General features: G+C 36.8%; 1 protein-coding gene across 1 annotated transcript; it reads right to left on the bottom strand.

Moving 5' to 3' along the window:
- Window positions 1-260: 260 nt before the first annotated feature.
- LOC109065798 (gap junction delta-2 protein) lies at window positions 261-21,454 on the bottom strand. Its single transcript, XM_042739101.1, has 2 exons — window positions 20,515-21,454; window positions 261-4,756 (listed from the first exon to the last, which is right to left on the bottom strand). The coding sequence occupies exons 1-2, from the start codon at window positions 20,583-20,585 to the stop codon at window positions 3,913-3,915; spliced, it is 915 nt and encodes a 304-aa protein (XP_042595035.1). The 5' UTR covers window positions 20,586-21,454; the 3' UTR covers window positions 261-3,912.
- Between the last annotated feature and the right edge of the window lie 320 nt (window positions 21,455-21,774).

Genomic DNA, 21,774 nt, shown 5'->3' with positions numbered 1-21,774 from the left:
GGATTCTGTTATCAAATAACTTACAATTTAGCAGTAGTTGTTTTGCAGCTCTATAAAACATGGGCAAATTTTCAAATGGCTTTTGCAAAGATACTGCACATTGAATAATAATTGGAAAAACATTTAGAACATGTCATTTGGAAAATCTGTCACCTGAGACATCTTTTATTTCTTTCATGTGCACTGGTCCGCTATGTTTTATGGGTGTTTAATTACCATTTACTTTTTGAATTATCAGCAGTTAATGTCTTCATGTCACATTTAAGATGATCAGTGGCAGTAGATTATAACGTCTTATTGTCAATTAAACACACAGGTTGCTTACTTACACATCAAATATTTTTTAAAAAACACTTTTTGTGAAACAGCTATTTTCTACAAAATTGTCTGGCAGTGACTACAGGATGTGTGTAACCATAAAAATACTTTTTGAATCTCGTGTCAAAAGTTTGTGCTGAAAATCAAGTGTTGCATATGTTTGTAACAAGATTGCAGTCTGCGTAGTTTAGTCTTAAAATTTAGTTTTGGCCCATGAAACATTTTCCATTTTACCCAGTTTTCTAATCTAAACATGCCATTTACTTGTCCCTGCTTTCTTGTTTCATAAAAAAAGAGTGAAATAAAAGAACAAAAGCATGCTTTCCATATCAGTTACACATGCTTTACAGTAATTGAACAACCCATTCACTGAAACCCAATTAGTCAAGTTGCATATAACAAAACTTTGGCAGGTAAAGCCACATTTTAACTTTAAATCCTAACTCTGGTCTTTAAATACACCCTTCTGTGTCCCTCATATTACAGCACTGTAAAAAAGAGTAACACATATAAACATAATTCACAAGCTGGAATAAATAAAAAGAAGAAACAAAATCTGACATTGTTCTTTTTTTGTCTAGTATTCTGATATAGGTTTTATAAAAATAGACTGAGGAGAAGAGTGGATTAAGCACATGAAGAAGTTCTCACTTGGGGAAGCAATCTTCATAATCTCTGAACTGCTCTTGTAAAAGATGCCCTCTAATGCTGCATAGATACAGAGTTTATGATTTTGGCAGAGTTACTATTTGCGTAGATCAGAATAAAAGAACTGGAAATCTCTAACACAGAAGGTACAGTTTAAGAAATAGATATGTTTGGTCCCAAGTGTAGGGTGCATTTAATTTCTACCCCACACAATAATGGCTATAGTCCCTTATAATTTACATGTTAAACTGGTCCCGACTATTAGATCTGCAAAGGATACAATCAAACTTTTGTGTTAAGGAAGGTTGCTGAGCCTTACTTTCAGCCATTACTAATTATTTGTTCTGATTAAATTAAAAGTGAGTCTTGTTTTCCAGTAAAAAATACATCTAAACCCTCTTTAAAACTTAATTGTAGGTTTAGTTGACTATTAAAATTTGAATTTTAAGATTCATTTACCTGATTAATTCATCTTTTTTTTATTTTGTGTTGTTTTAGGCAAACCTCATTAGGTTAGTTCTATGCTACAATTAAACAATACTGTTTAATAAATTGCTTTTTAGAGTGTATACACAGGGTTAAAAATTAACTTTTCACCATGCTGGCAAATGGCAGATGAATTTAGAACTTGTAAATATTTATTAATGGCCATGGAACTGTATTTGCATTTCAATAAAAAATAACAGCAGTAGTAGTTTGTATGTCTTTGAATTGCATCACTTTGTTGAAGGTTATATTATTATTGCAGTACTGTTGCAGTTCCTAATAAACTGGCAAGTAGCTTCGTTTATGTACTTGCCAATCACATTTACCGCTTGATGAGTGTTAATTTTGTACCCTGGGTCTAAATGTAATCGTGTTCTCATCTTTGATGAAGCGCAGAAAAGTCCACAAGTGCTTCTAAGTTTTTATGGATCATTTACAAGCTGTTTACATTTGCAGTAAAACAAATGTGACATGCTTTGGACGCCTCCTAAATGTGGCCGATTTTATACCTCTCATTCAATTTAGATGTAAACGACAATATCCATCCTCACACTGACTTCTGGCCTGAATCAGAACTGTGGCTAAACTGCACTTCATGTCAAGCTAAACATAAACACACACTTTCCTGTGAAATACTTTTTTTTTGCAAGAAACTCCAAAGTCAGGACAATTGTGTTGATGTTAAAGGGCCTCTGCAGTTTCCTCTCTTTCTCTCTGTATCTTGTCTGACAGTGTTTTCTGTCTCTGCAGTATGTCAGCGAGCTGGTCCGTGTTAGTTGCACTGTGTTCTGTCTACACTGGGTTGTTTTATGTGCACGTGCAGAGTGGAGTCAGGGCGGTGTAGGCACAAGTATGTTCTTTAGTGGGCCTAGTGCTAAAATTGGCTGAATGACAACTCAAATGTTTTTTCTGAGTGTTTGTTAGAGATGTTACACTCTGCTTTAACCCACACTGTGTAAACAAAGGCACACAGTGGATTACAGCTGCATGCACGCACATACCTACATGCTTGTCATCAATCTTATTTCAGATGGACCAATTCAAAAGGCTCACTTTCCCACCAATGATGTCCTTCCCAGAGTGAGTTTCTCCTTTTATCCACTCTTCCCATCCCCGCAAAGTGCAATGCATTCATATAGTTTTTTCTAAGCTTCTTCTTTTCTTAATAGTAAAGGCATGCCGATTAAACACGTGACGAGAAGAAAAAAGCTAATAAAAACACTATAAATTGATCATTTTCCCTAATAACACACACTGAACATCGATTTTTCATTTCAAAAGTCATTTGACAGATAAAGCTTTGTAAACATGCCTTTGAAAGATACCTTTATGCTAATGTTTTGATAATAAATTCATCTGATAGAAACATTTGGATACATGAAAACGTTTCTTCGATTCTTTTTACGGGTGTCCCCATCAAGCATCTATCATAACACACAAGACTTCCTTTGTTAATCATGTTCACCAGAAAGACCATGCTGGTTACTCTTCTCCACCAGTTAAACCAGCAATAACCATCATAAACCAGCCTCGGACCAGCATGGAAATTCTTTTCAACAGGGTTGGCTCTCTTTCCCAATAAAGATAAATAATCTATGTTTTAAATAATATTTTGAAATAAACAGTCATTTAAGTTGATGGCACCAACCTTTGCAAAAAAGAAAAAGGAAAAAAAAAAGTATAATCTTAAAATGAACAAAAAGTAATCTGCGTTTTCTAAATTCTTTCAACTTTGGTCACATACATACATATAAACACACATTCATGCAATACTTGACTGGAACACGTAACAGTGGGTGTCTTTATGGAAGGGCACACTTTGCGCGGAGGTAATAATCCTCTCCTAGTCTTTTATGACAACCAGAGAGAGATTACAAAAGAAGATGCTAATGTTTGTTCAATCAAATGTCAAAGTGAAGGTGCCACTGCTGTAACAATGTTTATATCCCACCCGTTGTTTGTTTTAGGCCGATGCACTGCCAGGAGAGCAAACCTAAACAGTTTTCTTCTTCTGGCACCATCTCAGCGACAACGGTTGAGGAAAGTTGAGGTTATTGTCATGCTACGCTCTCCTGCTAACTTTCCTTATTTTTTCTCTTTTCTCAAGATGTGGAAGTGAGAAAAGTGGCAAAACAGACCCAGATTCTTTCATTTCCATTACATTCTATGTTAGACATCCTTCATCTCCCTGTATCGTACCTTACGCTCTTCACCCTTCCATTGATCCTTGTGTTCGAAACTCAAAAATTCCCTTTTATGCCGTCTTCACATACTGTTCCAGAAGCCTAACATTGTGCAAACTTCCTCAAACATTGTCATATGGCATAAAGAGGGAGGGAGTGGCTTGTGGGAAAGAGGTGTGGCTATGTGGAGCCCCTCCCCCTTTGCCATTATAAACATTTGCACAAGTACCATAACCGCATTCCACTCCTCGTGACTCCATATTTAGGTGAATGGAGATCAGACATAAGCAGACTCGCTGGACTGGGTTCTGCCCAGGTTTGGCGGTTGTGACAGGTGGGCCATGTCCTTTTTGCGGATCTCACAGATGGACTTCCTGCGGGCTTGCACACCTCGAATGGCAGCCTTGATTTTCCTCCAGCCGAGGTGGTTGAGCTCGGCAAGGTTGAGCACGACGCAGATCCCACTCACTGCAAACATGAACACTAGGAAGACCGTCTTCTCAGTGGGCCGTGATACGTAGCACTCTACCTCCTTCAGGCAGGGGTAGCGGTCACACTCAAAGATGCCGGGGACACTAAAGCCATATAGAAAATACTGTCCCACCAAGAAGCCTATCTCCAATGCATTGCGGAACACAACCTGGATTATGTAAAAGCGTGAGATGCCCTCTTGTCGACGTACCTTGGAGCTCTTGCTATGCAGGAGGCCTCTTGGAGCATTTGGGATCTCCTTTACTTCTAAGCAATCAGGTTCATCCTTTCCACCACCACTTTCGGAGTGCTGCACCAAAATGCCATTAATGTTGCGTAGTCTGCGGGTACCCTCACGACTGTAGTCCTTCTCTATCATTGGGTAGAGGAAGGAGTAGCGACGGTCACGTTGTTTGGCCGACTGATGCACTGAATAGGTGATGAAGCACAGGCTGGGCGTGCAAACAAGGATGATCTGGAAGACCCAGTATCGGATGTGAGAGATGGGAAAGGCCTTGTCGTAGCAGGCCTGGTTGCACCCAGGTTGGAGGGTGTTGCAGATAAACATGGTCTGCTCGTCTTCATAGACCGTTTCACCTACGATGGCCACAATCAGGATACGGAATATCACCACAACTGTCAGTAGAATCCTGATGGAGAGAAAAAGAGGGAATGTGATTTGACGTATAAGCCCCCCCCCCCCCCCTCAAAAAAAAATTTCCTCAGTTTCTTCCATTGACGTAATTTGTCCCTTATTTAGGCTACCAGCTAATTAGCATTGCAGATGTTTGCATTTGCTATTCAAATGTGCGTTTTTCACTTTCAAGACCAACTTTGCACATTTAATTAAGAGCTCTAATTTTGAAACAATTCTGCTCTCTCAAGCTCTAATTATAGCTCCTTCTGTGCCGTTAAACTCTGTTAACATGGTAACCCGTGTCGATGCTAGTCTCTATACTGCTCATTAATTTGGTAGCATGATGGCAGCCAAACCTGTTCTCTTCTATTTCCCATAGCAACAGTTTAGATTTTACACCTCAGTTGTCACTGTCGTTAGGGCTATTTCTGTACCAGTGTTTGATTGAGCGAGAGAGTAAGAAAGAGAGAGATGGACAAAGAGAGAGATTACATATGTTTATAAGGGAAGGCAGGAGTAAAACAGATTGAATTCATGCATCAGTGGGTATGGACTTACGCTCTACATTTAAGATGATGAGCTCTGTAAGAGCTTTTGTATATGGGGTATTTGCATATTTTCTTCTAGGTTCTGTAATTGTGCACATTCGGATTGTTTTGTGCAAAGTGGAGGGTGGATATGGCATGCATTTTCTTAAAGTCAATCTCCATCCACTTCAGCCAAATTTCATAAGCTTGAAAGGTTGGGTTCACACTGAAACCAATTCTGATATGGTTTTCAAATCTGTAGGACGAACTATCCACTCTGTCTTTATGCAAGTAATGAAATCAAATTTATTATTCAGAGAGCATAGTCAATATTCAGTATATGTAACTTTGTTTCCATAGCAATGACTTTACCATCAACCTGACCCCCAAATGAGATAAGAGAGTAGCTGTCGGTGTGGACAGAGGAGGGAAATTGGAAATTTTGACATCTTGACAACATAAACACCAACATAAGCTCTCCTTCTGAGCAAATACAGACAGTTTAAACAGCACTGTTATCATATACTCAGTGTTTGGTAAAAAAAAAAAAAAAAAACTAAAAAAAAACCAAACAAAAAAAATTCTTAAAATAAATTCCAAAGCTTGAACTGGCCATTCAAGCTTGTAAGGCATTTAAAAAAAAATGTTGTTCTGATTGTGAACAACACAGATGTGGTTTTTTGAAAATAAATAAATAAAAAAAAGACATATAGCAGACCCTTAACAACATTTTAATTAAAAGATATCTTTGCAATTATGGCAGCAGTACTTCATGATTAATTAATGTTAGATGATGCATAAACTAACATTAACTAACAATGAGTCATGCATTAATTACAGTGTTTATTAATATCTGTTAATTTTAGTTAATAAAAATACATATGTTCATTGTAAGTTAGGTCATGTTGCATAAAGTTAACAACTGGAACCTTATGGTATTGAACTGATTATTTGAAACATTGTGTTCTTCTGAAATCCTTTTACCAGATATTTCTTTGTGTCCTCATCCAGAAATGTTGTCGCTTTTCCGATCTCATTCATTTTTAAATCAAAGTCAGCATCATTTGAGCATGCTAGACACTCCAGACCTCAGCAGACACAAACACAGTCAGAAATATTCCAAACGCTTGTTTATGCAAAAGTGTTAGAGTACATGACCAGTAATGAACTACCTATGCAGAGGTAAAAACCATAATCAACCAGTTGTAGACTACATCTTCTTATCGATACAATAAAGTGATATATCAATGATACTGTATATCAGGCAAAGCTGGAGTCTTGATCTTGGCTCAAAACCACATCTCATGCACTGAATCGTTTGGAGCTCACTCTCTGATTATACATTATGCATTAGAACATTTAAAAAGCTCTGGATGAAGTTGCAAATGCATTTTATTATTTGCATGCAATTGGGGGGTCTTTATAATTCAATTCATTATTACTTATATCTGCGTGTGCAGTTTGTGAATGTCACAAATGACTAACAGTACATGTAAACACTAAAAGTGCCAAAAATTAGGTGACCAATTCCAATTGTTAATGTCTACAGTTATTTTATATATATATATATATATATATATATATATATATATATATATATATATATATATATATATATATATATATATATATATATATATATAATATATTATTATATATTATTATTATTATTATTATTATTATTGTATATACTCCCGCCGTAGTAATAACTTTGGTTTTAAATGTTTGAGTGCTTTAAAATTGAATCTCACTGAGTGTTTTTTTATTTTGAATAGTTTCTATGTGCTTTCTAGCTCTGTAGAACGTGTCACATCAGGTGAGTGAAATATGTGATTGGAGCCCTCACTTATGATGGATTTATTCACACTGCGTTCTTGTTCCAGCTGTGAGGTCAAAGAGGCAGCTTTAATCTGCACCCAATCAGCCACAGTGTTTTCGTTTTTCTGGCCCCAGCCTGAGTCTGTGGCTGGACAGGAGGAAAAACCGTACACCATTCATTTCTGTCCCTCTATTGTAAGTTCTTTCCACTAAAACTTTGATGCTTCAAGAAATGTATAAAGACAATTGTTAAAGTAATCAATATGACTTAACTCAGTGTTCTAATCCAAGTTGTCTTAAGAGACAATTTCTTTATATAATGTTTTGGGGGACAGAAAGGGACAGAAATCTTGCAGGTTTTAACCATACATTAAACCGTGATTTTTTTACCATTGAAAACAAAATGACACACTGCTTTGAAATGATGGCTGTTAAGAAAAAACAGGTTTCAAATGGACATCACATGTGCCAGCAATGCTCCATCGCAGGTTTCTCTAACATTTCATCACATGGACATGAAATCCAAACCCACCAAAGATTAAACTGATTTCTTTGGTGACTTTGATAAGGTGTCCAATTCCTTGTTTTATGCTTTTGCAACTCATTGCAAGCACTGTGCACTTTGTAGGAGTGTGTTGTCTTTGTGTGGTTAAGTGTAGGCAGCAAGATTGATCAAAACAGTCCATGGAATGCTGGGAGAAAGGAAAACGTGCAGGGAATTGCACATGTACACAGGCACACACAACACTGACAAATAATATGAGATATTCGTGAATAAAAAACTGCCAATGTGGTAAAAATTTCATCAGCGGATGAATTATATAATAGCTTCCACACGCAAAACCCACAACCTTTAATCTGTACAAGAGCCAATAGAGGGATTCGTGCATTACGAGTTCTTTAATGCCATCCAATAGCTTTAGATTATGTATTCCCCAACCCCCACCTACTCCTCAATCTTTCCCCTCATACTCTCTCTCTCTGTCTTTTTTCAAAAAAAAAATTTCTTTTTTAATTTTCCTTCTGTCTGGCTCACCTGTTCTATGTCTCTCATCAGTTTCCCTAATCCAAAAACAAAAGCTATTTTAGTCACAACCACACTGGCTAAAAATACTTTATTTGTTGATTTATTTTTAAAATTTATATTTATGGTTTGGTTTAAAACTTTAAATGTTTAATTAATATTAATAAATATAAATTAATAATATAAATTAAAACAGTAGAAATATGACTAATAATAAAAGTAATATGTTAGATTTATCAAATTATATTTAAGGTTTAGTTGAAACCGAAAAATTTGATTAAATATTTATTTTTCAAAGACAAAAGCATTAAAAGGATTACTTATTATAAAGATATAACCATTATATTTTCTTTAGACATAAACCTGTTTGTTAATGCAGTTCAGTCTAAAATTTTTGGGGTTTTACACTATTTAATTTCACCATTTAATTTCATATTATATACATTTTATATTATTTTCATTATATTAATTTCAGTAGTGAAACTTCTATTATAGCTAATTTAGCTATAATATGAAAGTCAAATTTTCACTTATGATAAAATTAAAAACATGTGTCCCACTTTATATTAAGTGGCCTTAACTACTATGTACTTACATCAATTTATATTAATTGTGTTTTTATTGTGTTCATATTGTATTACAAATCACTTCTGCTGCTATTGAGGTGGGATACGCGTGATGTTAGGGACAGGTTTGGTGGTATGGGTAGGTTTTTAGAGTGGTTTAAGGTGTAAGAGATGGGTCAGCAGTGTAATTATAAATGTAATTACAGAAATTAGTTACAGAGGTTATTGCATAAAGGTATTTTTAAAATATAAGTACAATGTAAAAACATGTATGTACACAACAAGTGCATTATACCAAATGATTAATTTAAATGTAAGTACATGGTTGTTAAGGCCTCTTATGCAACATATTTTCTTTTATGTAATTCTTTCATGAAAAAAATCTGTTACATTATCAACATGGTAATACAACTAGCCTTATTCGCTTGACTAATATTTCTGAATAATACACTGAAAGCACTGTTCAGTCAAAATATGTAGAGAAAAGACATGTCACTAGATATCAAGTGTTTCTAGCACTAGCCTTTAATGCCACTGACTGACTGTGTGTATGTTTTAGTAGTAAGGAGGCGTAAAGCCACTCAGTCCGTGGGGGAGAGAACCCCCAAATCTCCCCCCATCAGTGGTACCCACAGCATCACTCTGCCTCCTGCTGCCTGTTACCATGGCAACAACACAGGGCAGAAAGCTGGCGAGAACAAGGGAAAGGGGAGTGAGAGAGTGATTTTCACTTGGTTATGTGATAAGAACCTGCTATATTGAGAAGTCGCAGTCTATTTAGACTCTATTTCGGCTCTAGCAGCATGCTTGCTGTTTCACTGCCTCTGATAGCAGCAATTACACTGGCATGCTGAAGACTCTGATTAAGACAACACAAAGGAGCTAAGAGGCACAAAGAAGCAGGATGTTTTGACATGCATTCTTCCTAATGCAACAAACCATTACGTCATTCAGTTTCACACAGTTCTTACTGTTCCTGCTGCTTCAGGAAAAAAAAAAAGATACGAAATGCAGGAAAAATGTTGAAGATAAGGGAAAGACTATCTCTCCTTTTGTCATTTTACTGGCTGAATCAATGAAATCTGAAAGCTCGTGTTCCTTTGAGTTTATTTCTTGTTTGTTTTTTTTTTAAGCTGTGGACTGTGAAGTGTGACTGGGATCTTTTTTTTTTCCATGCATAGCTTACCATTACCATTACTGCATTAATTAATTGTCTTAACTGTTTAATATTCCATTTTGATTTTTAATCTTGCTCTCACTTATCTGAGGCCATAATAACATAAGGCATATACAAATGTCTGCATAATCTATGGGTGTATAAATGCATTTCATACATGGCTTGGAGGGTTGGGAACTGTGGTGTTGAAGACACTATGGGCAGAAGGCTGAAGGCCTACTCAGAAAGTTCATTGTCATGGACCAATCAGCTGTAAACTTGAGGCAATCAGCAAAATCTTGTTTTGTTTTTTGTCAACAGAAATCCATGGTCTATTTTAGAATAGCAAATAATTTCACACATTATATATGTACAAAATATATGTATATGAGTGGAGTAGTGGACTGAACCCAGTAGTTTTCAGTAATTATAATGGTCCATTGTAAAATATGCTCTTTATTACTTGGACCTTTCATATGATTTCAGGCATGAATAAAGCAGAATATAACCTGTACTATCAATTTCTCAGGTACATCTTCCTGTGTTGAATCAGATCACAATTGCTCACTTTCTCACATATTCTATCAACATATTTTAAAGAAATGTTAAAAAAAATTATCAGATCTCCAAGTAACTATATGCATTTTATTTTAATATAATGCATCAAATTAACTGTACATTTTGAAAAAAATGTTAATTTTAAAAACCGATACAGGGACCTGTTTCATTCCTATTTTATTGTGTAAAATATTTATTATATTATTAATGTCTTATTCTGCATAAACATATTTTAGACCCCTTTATCCTATATACCAAACCTGAACTTAACAACTAACTTACTAACTATTAATAAGCAGCAAATTATTAGTTTGTTGTGGCAAAAGTCATAGTTAATAGTTAGATAATAGTGAGAATTGGACCTTAAAGTAAAGTGTGATGGAAAATGTCATTGTTAAATGAAAGAATGCATTTTTGCACAGATTCTTGCTTATCTTCACACTCTGTTTCAATAAATTCTGCAAACCATCACTCTAAACTCTATATAATACTGTAATGAAAACAGTTTTGCCTCTGTCCCTACCTCTGTAGTTTGCATCACTCAACTGAAATGCTCCAAAATCACATTAAAATGTGACGTTTTGATATATATATATATATATATATATATATATATATATATATATATATATATATATATATATATATATATATATATATATTTTTTTTTTTTTTTTATGTGAGACTGAACTGTTAGGTACCATGGTTACAGTATTTTTGTAAGGGACTTCCGTCCACAAACCCAGAAGAGACCCACATGCCCTTATATAGAGAGACAGAGGATGGCTAGGCTCCATATCTCTCCTCTCTCAGCAGAAGGACAGAGGAGAACGAGAGGAGAGGAAGGTCTCTACGCAAGGTTTTGTGCCAGGATGACCATCCGTTTACCCGCACTGACTTCCAGAATCCTGCGTGACACACATGCACATACGCAGCCACGAGTCAGCAACAGGAAGTGGCCACTGAGTGTTCTGGGTCAATTTTTATCTTGTACTCAAAAAGATTTGTGTTTACTTTAACTGAGTGATCACAGAAAGCTTTTACAGGCCTTTATATGCATTTAGGTGAAGCGTCTGTGAGTACATTTGGCGGTGATGTGTGTGCATTGCATAACCTGGATTCTGCCAAAGTTTGCAATGTTTTTCTCCCTCAACCTTTATTGTTTTAATTCTGCTGGTCTGAAAAACAGCATCCCGTAGGAGTATACTGCTATGCTTATGTATGCTCCGTTTGCATGACACTGAGTGGAATTATGCAGGGTTTACGCACATCTTACGCACTCATCTCTCGCTGTGAAGTCACATCCTCCCTAGATTCTGGCTGGGTTGCAAGATATGGGATATTTGTACTTGATATCTCTGACTTCCTACTGAATGACTAAAGGCATTCCCCTGGCCAAAACTTGGATGATGATGTTCAAGAAATTAAAATAACAGTGCTTCTTTTGCTTTTGTAAGTGCATCTCCTTGGGTGTACATCTGCATTTCAGCATAGTTGTTGGTTTACATTATCTGCCAGAGTTTATAGTATGCCTTTAAGTGGTCCCTAGGTGCAAATTCCAACTTTCCAAGGCCTTGTCCACACTAATATGTTTTCGTTTGAAAATGCATAATTTTCTCTCCATTTTGGCCTTCCATTCACACAGAGACAATGTTTTTGTCAAGGAAAACTGAGCTAAATTTGAAAACGCGGTTTATACACTGTAGTGCGGACTATGAAAACAGAGGCCTTTGAAAAAGATGACGCATGTTTAGTCATGTGACACATATTGTACATACAGATATCTATATGTTATACTTCTATTGTGCCTTTTATGTGCTATTCACAGTATTGCTACAGATGTGATACTTTGTACACTCTTTATATTACAGTCCTGCAAAGATGATAGAAAATTTACTCGCGATTGCTGCTTGCGGTAAAACACGAGGGCAGTTGCATTTTAGATCCGACATAAAATCGTGTGTGTGACCTGAGAGATTTTCCTAAAGAATATGATCCTGCCAGAAGAATAGCATGAAAACCTGTGTTTTCTCAGTAAGCTTTTTTGAGGCTTTAAGCAAGTGCAGTAAAGCGAATATAACGTTTTCTGACGTTTCACTGTCGATGAGAAACTTTTGGAAAACGCTTGAAAATGCCAGTGTGGACGAAAATGCCATTTTTAAATGTATCTGTATTAATGAAGACGTAGCCCAAGTTGAATGCAACACACAGTATGTCGGTCTTTAATGAATAGAGATGGATTTGTCAACATCTAATGAGGCTAACATCAGATAAAGATTTCAATACTAATATTGATCCTAGTAGGGAAGGTTAGGGTAGTTGTAATGATCATAGTATCAGCCACATGAAGAAACCAAGCCTTAGCATATAATTACAATAGTTAATGGTTAATGGATTCCTCTCTTTCAACCACATTATTTGCTGCAATACCTAACCTAGACTACATCTCCATCATCATTCACCAAGATCATCATGGATCAACCCATAGCTCAGAAATATTTCAATACAGATTTATTAAAACCAAGTTGATGTTTGTACATTTTTTGTAATGTGTAAGAACAAAAATCACAAATGAATTTCAATAGTAGTTCAGACTTCAAACCATTTTTGCTTCTCAAGACAAAGACCCCAGTAATCTTTGAAATGTTTAATAAAAAATCTCGCCTAGATTTGCCAAGACACCTACTTCTGCCTAAATCAAGTCAGAGTTTTCAATATGAAGTATATTTTGATCGTCCAATTTAGACATTCTACTAACTATAAGTAACTTTGTAACTATGTGTCAATTACAGAGTAATTGTAGAGTGTCTGCTTAATATCTGCTCATGATTTTGATGGTGCCCTACAAGCATTCTACTGCCTATAAGTAACTTTGCAATTACTTCAATTTATTCCACTAACCCTATGTAGTTGCAGAGTTACTTATCTTAAAAGAAGACTGTCGAAATAAACTGTAATTAAATGATACACTTTTATGTCTCTTTTCAACTGCTTCTATTTTTATTTTAGAAACATCTGAATGAAGTGAGAAGTGTATTTGGGTGCATAGGATTGTTGCTATGGAGAAATATTTATGCCAACCCTCCTACATGTTTGCCACATATGTGAATGTGTAAGTGTGTGTTTGCATACTTGTTAAATTATGTATATAATGTGACAGGAGGCTGACGTGCCCCTGAAATAATGCTTGTCTCACTAATATGATGTGTTAGTAAATGGTGACATACTGTTGGGACAGGCGCCTCTGTTGGTGTGTGTGCATGTGTGTGCGCGGTGGATAATGAATGTGTGTATTTGTGATCCAATATTTGTTTTCAGTTTGTGTGAAAGCAGTTACATGAAGATTTTGCTTGGTGATGGACAGTCAGTGTGTGTTTGTGAGTATAATGGTTAGTGGTCTGTAAAGTATGTTCCTTTTACAGATTTTTATAGAGTTGGTTAGCCTCTTTCTTGAGGGACGTACTCACAGTATCAGCTCTAAACCTTGTTTTGTGTTATATTGGTTCTGACAACCATCATGTGCTTCTCCTGTCCTCACAGGACCTTCTTTCCCTTATTATTTCATCTTCTATGAGCAGCTTGAGGTTTTGATGCAGTTTAGAGCATTAAGACGCTGATTTATGCGTTATTTGTTCAGGAGAGGCAGTTAGATGTCATCCCAGATCCCATAATTCTTTGCGGTAAACTGCCACATACCTCAGCTTCAAAATCTGACTGTAAAAATTATATTGTCTTCTTTATTATGACTGTGTTGGCAGAATATCTGTGATTTATTTCCCATGAAGACATTTGCTAGGTGATGTGCTACCATTCACCATGAAGCTTTACACTTTGAACGCAGTACAGTAGCCACTTCTGAAGTGGTATGTTTTTTTAGAGGAACAATCCCCTTTATATGCAACCGTTTCAGGTTTACGGATTTCATTTATGGAACCAAAGCCACATCAAATCATTTTTTGATACTGAGGAGAGGCAGAGGTGGCATACTTTTGTACGTTTTTATTTATTTTTATTCAACTCTGCAATGTAAAAATGGCATATTAATATGTTTATTATTAATTAAATGTATGTACAGTATTTAAATATCATTTGCACATATTCAAAGTTAGCATGAAAAGCATGTACATGAAAACTAATGGCATTGAGAACAAATGGCTTTATTTGAAATTTAACAATTGAACCAAAAATTATCATTTATTCACCCTCATGTATTATAAAACATAAAAGAAGATATATAGAGAAAGATAAATGATCACCAAAACTGTCACCTACATTCTTCAAATTATCTTCTTTTGTGTTCGGCAGAAAGACATACGGGAAATGTGTTATAATGGTTTTGTGTAAATTATGTTATAATTTTTTTTTTTGGGTTTGATATAATTTTAGGGTGTTTTAATGACTGCACGATTTTAGCAATCCTATAAGATCATTGCTGGTCACACTGTGTGACATGGATCTAATAAACTTGGGTACGACATGCATGTAAGACTGTAAGATGATGACAACATAAAGGTGAGTAAATGATGACAGAATTTTCATTTTTGAGTCAACTATCCTTTTAAAGCCTTCTACACACTGCTCATAGGCTACGACACACATATCTATAGAAGAATAAAATGTCATTACCATGCGCTAGTGGTGAACAAAAAGAGCATAATGAATCACACTTTGACAGTTGTAGTTTTTATGTGTGCTGAAAAAAAGTGGAAGCGGCGAAAGTGGAAGAAATAAGAGCTTGAGGTAAGCAATTTTATGTTTTAGCCCCATGTCGCGTTGATTTCATGTCGCATTTTTACTGGTTGGTCAGCAAACGTGGGTTGTAACTGCAAACACACTGTGTGATGATCATGCTGAATTTCTGATACTGCCAGAAAATTATCGTAGGCTATCTTTGGTCACAAGATTGTCACAACGCATGTTTTTGAGGGTGTGTGACTGTTGTATATAGGACCACCGATTAGGAGCCACGATCACAGAAATCGCCACGATTGTTTCAGGATGCCAATCTTTTGTCTGGGACAGCCGAAAATTGGGCAACGTGTCTCGGGCTTAAGAAAGAAAGTCTTACAGATTTGGAACAAGCAAGGATATTGTGACTTTTTTAATTTTGGGGGTGAACCATATTTTAACAGCTTGAGCTTTAACATTCAGAAGACAATTCTATATGCACTAGAGTAATTTTCTCTTTTTTCTTTGGTGGTAAATGCCTCTCATTTTACTCTATCCTCTGAAGCTACGTTTATACGACAACAATGTAGTCAAAAATGGAAAAGTTTTTCCCTTGCATTTTTAAAAAGTTTCATGTATACCCAACAACATTTTCAAAATGATTCGCGTTTACACATATCCGCGAAAATGGACAAAAACGCTGTATTAAGTATGCCAGGCCAGTAGTTGGCACTGTCACATTGTTAGTAAACAGTACCTGTAGGGAAGTGACAATCATATGTTGTATATGATGCGTCTCTGCTGTTGGTTGTAATATTGGTAAAGTAAATCAACACTTTGCTGAAGAAGCGTTAGCAAACTCTTGAGCAGCAACAACAGTACCATGTACTCCGCCATTGTTGTGTATGTTTGTTCACACTTGCCTTTAAAATTGATACATACTGCGCTTGTCTACGAATGCTAACACGTACTACGCACGCACATGACGTCACCGTTTTCAAAGATTCCCGTATTAGGTGTATATGCGTGAGTCCCCAAATTGTCGCGTAAACGAACAGGCAAAACACATAAAAAGTTTACAGTTTTTGGCTGAAAACATTGTAGTGTAAACTGCCCCTAAATTACTAATAAAGGTGTATAATCTTGCTTTAACAGAGATTGAAGATGATTCTACAGTATGCATTTGTAGTGTCTAATCTGAATAAAATCTGTGTTGATGTTGAGTGGCAAATGGATTGATGATTTGGAAATGTGTGTCATAACACATCTCCTTCGAGGCTTCATGTTATTTCTTTGCACAGAATCAAATGCATAACCAATATAATCCAAGGGCTAAAAGCGACAAAGAGACGAAAACGTGGATTGAGGGCTGAGAGAGACTGGAAAAGCAGGACGGAGAGCAGCCAACAGCCTGTGGTTCAGGAAGTCTCAGTGTGAGTCAAGTCACGCACAAGTGTGTGTGTGTGTGTGTGTGTGTGTGTGAGTGAATAGAGCTGTAATAAATCTGTAAATGGATGTTTAAATATGTATAGAAATGATATGGTACGAATGAATGACTAAGCGGTCAAAATATGGCTGGATGGTGTGATGAACACCCGAAATGGAAAGTTAAATCCACTGTGATTAAGGTATCAGTCTCTAAAAATACACACGGATACACATTGAGAAGCACACATGATACCCAGAAATCTGTGCAGCTATAAATACCCTATTCAAAAGTGAGCATACCTCTGCCAGACTCACTCTGTAGTACAGAACAATTGAAGTGAGGGGATGTGACAGGTAGGGTTTCAGGGCATTGCTGTCTCATATTGTGTGATCCCTTCTCTTTATGATGGGATTCAGTTGCTTTTGTTGAGAATGACTCTACAGTAGTGCGTCCTTGAAAAAAAAAAAATTGCAATGGAATATGCCATTTATATGCATGTTCAGTCACCTCACCACTGGTTAAAATTAAATTATAAATATATAATCTAAAGAACAGTAGTGACAGCATTTATCATGAAACCAACTCATACATAGGTGCGCCATGTATATGCACCATTTACTCCACATACATTAAATTAGGGCTGCAACTAATAATACTTGTTTTATTTGTTGACATTGTCATCTAAATATTTTTTTTTCTTCAAACAGGTCTAAAGCACACTGTGCACACCAAACCAGTAAAAAATAAAAATAAATTTATTTGAATGACACTAATGCGGAATCTACGTATGATGGATTTACACTCTAAAAAGGAAACTCTACAATTCTTGCCATTCAGGGCTATTTCTATTGTGTTTGGCTCTTAAAAATCTAATTTATTGGTGTAACATAATGTGGCCATAATATTTCTATCCCACTGAGTAAGATTTTTCACCTGAATTAAATGTTAAATTAGATGTCACAGCGTAAAATGCATTTTTTCGTAATCTGACAAAAAAAAAATTCTTACAAGGTATCCATAAATATTCACTGTGAACTGTAACAGCACAGCCAACTGTCTGCTACACATCTTATGTTGTCTATTTCAAGACATACTTTGCTGAACAGTAGCTTGTAAATGATACGGCTGTTTAGAACAAAAACCAGTTGCCCACATCCCCAACTCCCTTCCTTAAATGAGAATTTAATTGAAAACTGACTCCAATAAACTTAAAAAGTACTGCAAAATAAATTATCAGTTAATTATGAGAGAATTTATTAGGTAATTATATTAGCTCAAAGGCTATAAATATGTCTGAAGCACTTGGAATTATATGAACTTAAATTGGATTTGTAAATTTTCTAAAAACCTAATTAACAAGCATATTTGTAACAAATCAAGGGATCAGCCTGATGTATGTAATATTTTCAATAATGTAAAGATGCATGCTTGTACCCATCATGCCCCACTGAGGTACTGTATGTAAAACATGCATTGTCTTTTGTTGCATGAAGCATTCTGTGCTCTCTTGTCTAAGATGAAAAAAATGTTTTGAACCTAATCAGCTTCATTAGATATTTAAATCTGGAGCAGTGCATGCCTGACCATGCAAAATTCACATGCAATGTCTCGTTGGCTAATTGGAAATATGTGCCTCTACCTACATTTCTGCAAAATTCAAAAACGTACCTATACATACAAATAACTCCAGTTACACTGGATGCAGTAAAACTCTGAAAACTTTTATTCCTTTTCACACAAAGCATGATTTACAAGGCCAGAGTTTTGATTAAGAAAGCCTAATTCTCACACCATTCCATGCACAATATTATTTTTTGACTTCAAATCAATTTTAACATGCTGCGAGATTTGAAAATAATTGCAGGGTCAGTGTTATATGGTTGTTCTGTGAGGGGGAAAAAAGCACACCTACAATATTCTGGTCTTTAAATATGTGTTGGATTCCTTCTTCAGTGGAAGCCAAATGTCTTTTCAACTGTTTTATCATCCTATGGCTAAACATCTGAAGTTTGAACACTAAAAAATTTAAAAGTACAGGTATCATTTGTGTTCTTGGCACAAAAAAAAGAGCCTTGCGTTGAAACAGAGGGCAACCACCCTCCATAATTATACAAATTCATTAACCTCCTTGTAACAGCTCACATCAGAAAACTACCCACATCACCACAGTAATGCCAAACATAATGAATGAAATAGTCCCTTGAGACTAAGGCATACCCTGTCAGGCGTAGTGTAATTCACCATTGGCTGCCAAGCAGCCTTCGCTCACTGAAGTGTGAGTGTGGGGGCAGTGACTAGTGAATGAGATCTGATCAGGGTAATCATTCATATTCAGCCTAATCTATGCACATCTATGAAAGTGTCACTCAGTGTCTGGCCAGCCAAATTGATGCCCGAGCTGACAATGGCAGGAGGAATTACATGGCAAACGCCAACCTCCTATCATTTGGTCTCATGATTGGAATGGAGAAAGACTAATTCTGTTGCCATGGAATCAGTGTGTATTCTGGGGTCTAGTGTAGCAAAGAACCAGACCCTGCTGGATGAGGAAGAGTCACTCATTACATCAAAGCCTTGGATGGTCATGACCTATGATGAACATATGATAAATGACACACTATCAGTAGGTGAGTCACCAAAAACCTGAATGCTAAGCACTGGTAGATGGCTGTTTGGATGTCTAATACCATTTCACACCCAGTGTCTCCTGGCTGACTGCCTTAATGTACATTGCTTGACAGTGTTTGCCTTCAAGATAATTTCATATGACAGGCTGAAACTAATTAGTGTGTTTTGTAGAAAACTGCATTAGAGATTTAAGTACAGGGCACTGCGGACAAAACGCTGCACTCAGAAAAAAAAAATACAATTAAGCATCAAACAATACATCTCTAAAAAAAGATGCAAAATATTTTTTTTTTTAGCTAAATCTGGTGGCAAAACACAAATGAAGAAGAGAACGTGAGGGGCTGAACTGGAAGAAAAAATAGCATCACCCGAGCAGGCGATGTCACTTGAGGTCTCACAAGCTTCAGTGGTTCAAGCATTGGATCTACTGAAGCTTGAGAATGACCAATAGGCGCTCACAGTGCCCACAGGATTAACTAAAAGCTCAGCCGGGAGGTCATTCTCTCTTCACCATAAACCACCATTATGGACTGATAACGCCATACAGTAGTGGTTCTTAATCCTGGTCCTGGGAACCCACAGAACTGCACATTTTGTATGTCTAATGCACCTAAATTGAATCGTCAGCTCATTAGTAGAAAGCTTTATGGACCAAGCTTGGTGTGTTAGATAAGAAAGACAAAATATAGTGTTGTGGTTCCCAGAAACAAGATTAAGGACCACTACAAAAGAATTCTTGTAATCCACCAATGCATGCCATTTCTTTTTGTATTTTCAATTTTTTGATAATTAACTTGTATCTGGTACATTGGAACAATCTGTGCTTTTGTTCAATCAAACAGTCTCTTTGATGCCAGTTTTATCATTTGCCAGGTGAAAATAATTTATATAGCACATTGCTTAAGTAGTATTTACTGTTTGTTTTTAAGCTCTATTTTTTCCCTTTTTTTTTCAAAATGACGATTTCATATGAATTTGTACAATGTGAATTTTTTTGAAAACATACAAAAAAGCATGAAGGTCCACCCTTAACCCCACCCCTAAACGAAACCGCAATGAGACAAATGTACAAATGAGATCATACAAGTCATAGAAATTAGTCATCAGTTTGCTAAAATTTTACAATTGTTACAAATTGCCATGACATAGTTTGGGTTTAAAACATTATATCCCTAACTAAGGCAGAAACTGACATGCTGGGCTGCGCAGACAAACAGAGTAACACTGTTTACACTTTTCAGACATTCTTAATTGCAGTTGTCTCTACAAATTATACTGGGAGAGGAGAACGTATATAACATTAAAAAATCAATTATTAGAACCTGATCAAAGGTTGCAGTTAATTATTACTTTGAGAGAACTGAACCAGATCATTGCATTGATTTCGCATTTCTTACCTTCCAATCATTGTAGAGTGCTGCTGCACAGCGGCCTCCAGGAGGCGCTCTAAAATGGTCCACTCTCCCATGGTTGGGTGCTGAAGACATCAAGGGATCACTGGACACGATAATGGACCCCCACCGATCCTTCACGTAGACCTCCAAAGAAACTCTACAGTCTTCGAGGCTTTACCCTTTGAGGTAGTCAGCAGCAACAGAGATGCTTTGGTCCTACAAATAGTTCCGTTGATGGCTCAAGAAGACACGTGCTCCCATGGTTTCACCTTATTTGCCTTCAACAGTCTTTGTTTATTGGTTTGCTTTGCTTAGTTGGGTATGAAGTACTCAGACGGCAGTTATCGGAGAGCTGTGCTTGTCCCTGAATGCCCTGGCATCCTCAAGTGCTTCAGCTATCTGCACTATCTTTTCCCTTTCCTCAAGCAACTTTCCAGCTGTACAGCTTTCTCATCTGAACATGCACACTCACGAACAAGCTGCACCTACTCCTTTTGTTCACCAATAAACACAGACTCTCTAACACACACACACACAATCGTCCTCGTCTTGATCTCTCATAATCCACCAAGCACGTTTTCCAGGCAGTACTGGTAGCACAATCAGACCCGCTCACGCAAACACACTCCACGCTGCGATTTAAGCACCGCCAGTTGCACATCACAAACTCATTTGGACAAATCAGTCAGTTTCCACACTTTCTCTCTGCTTCCCCACTGTTGCTTCCTAATGACTCTTTCTAGCCTTGGCTGTATTTTCCTGTTTTCTCCTCCACCAGCTCAGCTTCAGTGTCTTTCCTGCATTTTCCCCCCACTGTCAGTTCTCTCTTCCCCAGCTCACTCGCTCACTCTGCCTCCCTCTGCCCCTGCTGTCACTATGAGCCACTGTCTTGGCCACACTCTCATTTTCTGCTTTCCTCTCCCTCCCTCCACTCTGTTCGCCTGACGTTCTTGCTGTCACTCCTGATAAGTGTGCCGCCTCCCTCCCAATCTCTCTCTCTCTCTCTCTCTCTCTTTCTCTCTCACACACACACACACACACATATGCAAGTCAGTGTTCTTAAATTGTTGCACGAGTCACTGCTTCAAGCAGTGGCGCCAACAGATGACATCCTTTATTTAAACTGTTCTTCTTTGAATTAACCCTGTTCATTCACCTTTCACTCTACAAGCCTCTTTCTCTGTCTCTCATGGGCACCTGGCTTGTGCGTGTGTCCAGAGGATTAGTGCGAGCAATCATCACACTGCCCCTCCTCTCCTTTCC

The sequence above is a fragment of the Cyprinus carpio genome, chromosome B15 (genome assembly GCF_018340385.1).
Source record: "Cyprinus carpio isolate SPL01 chromosome B15, ASM1834038v1, whole genome shotgun sequence".
In the NCBI taxonomy this organism is placed as follows: domain Eukaryota; kingdom Metazoa; phylum Chordata; class Actinopteri; order Cypriniformes; family Cyprinidae; genus Cyprinus; species Cyprinus carpio.
This window is presented reverse-complemented; position numbering and strand designations above follow the sequence as displayed.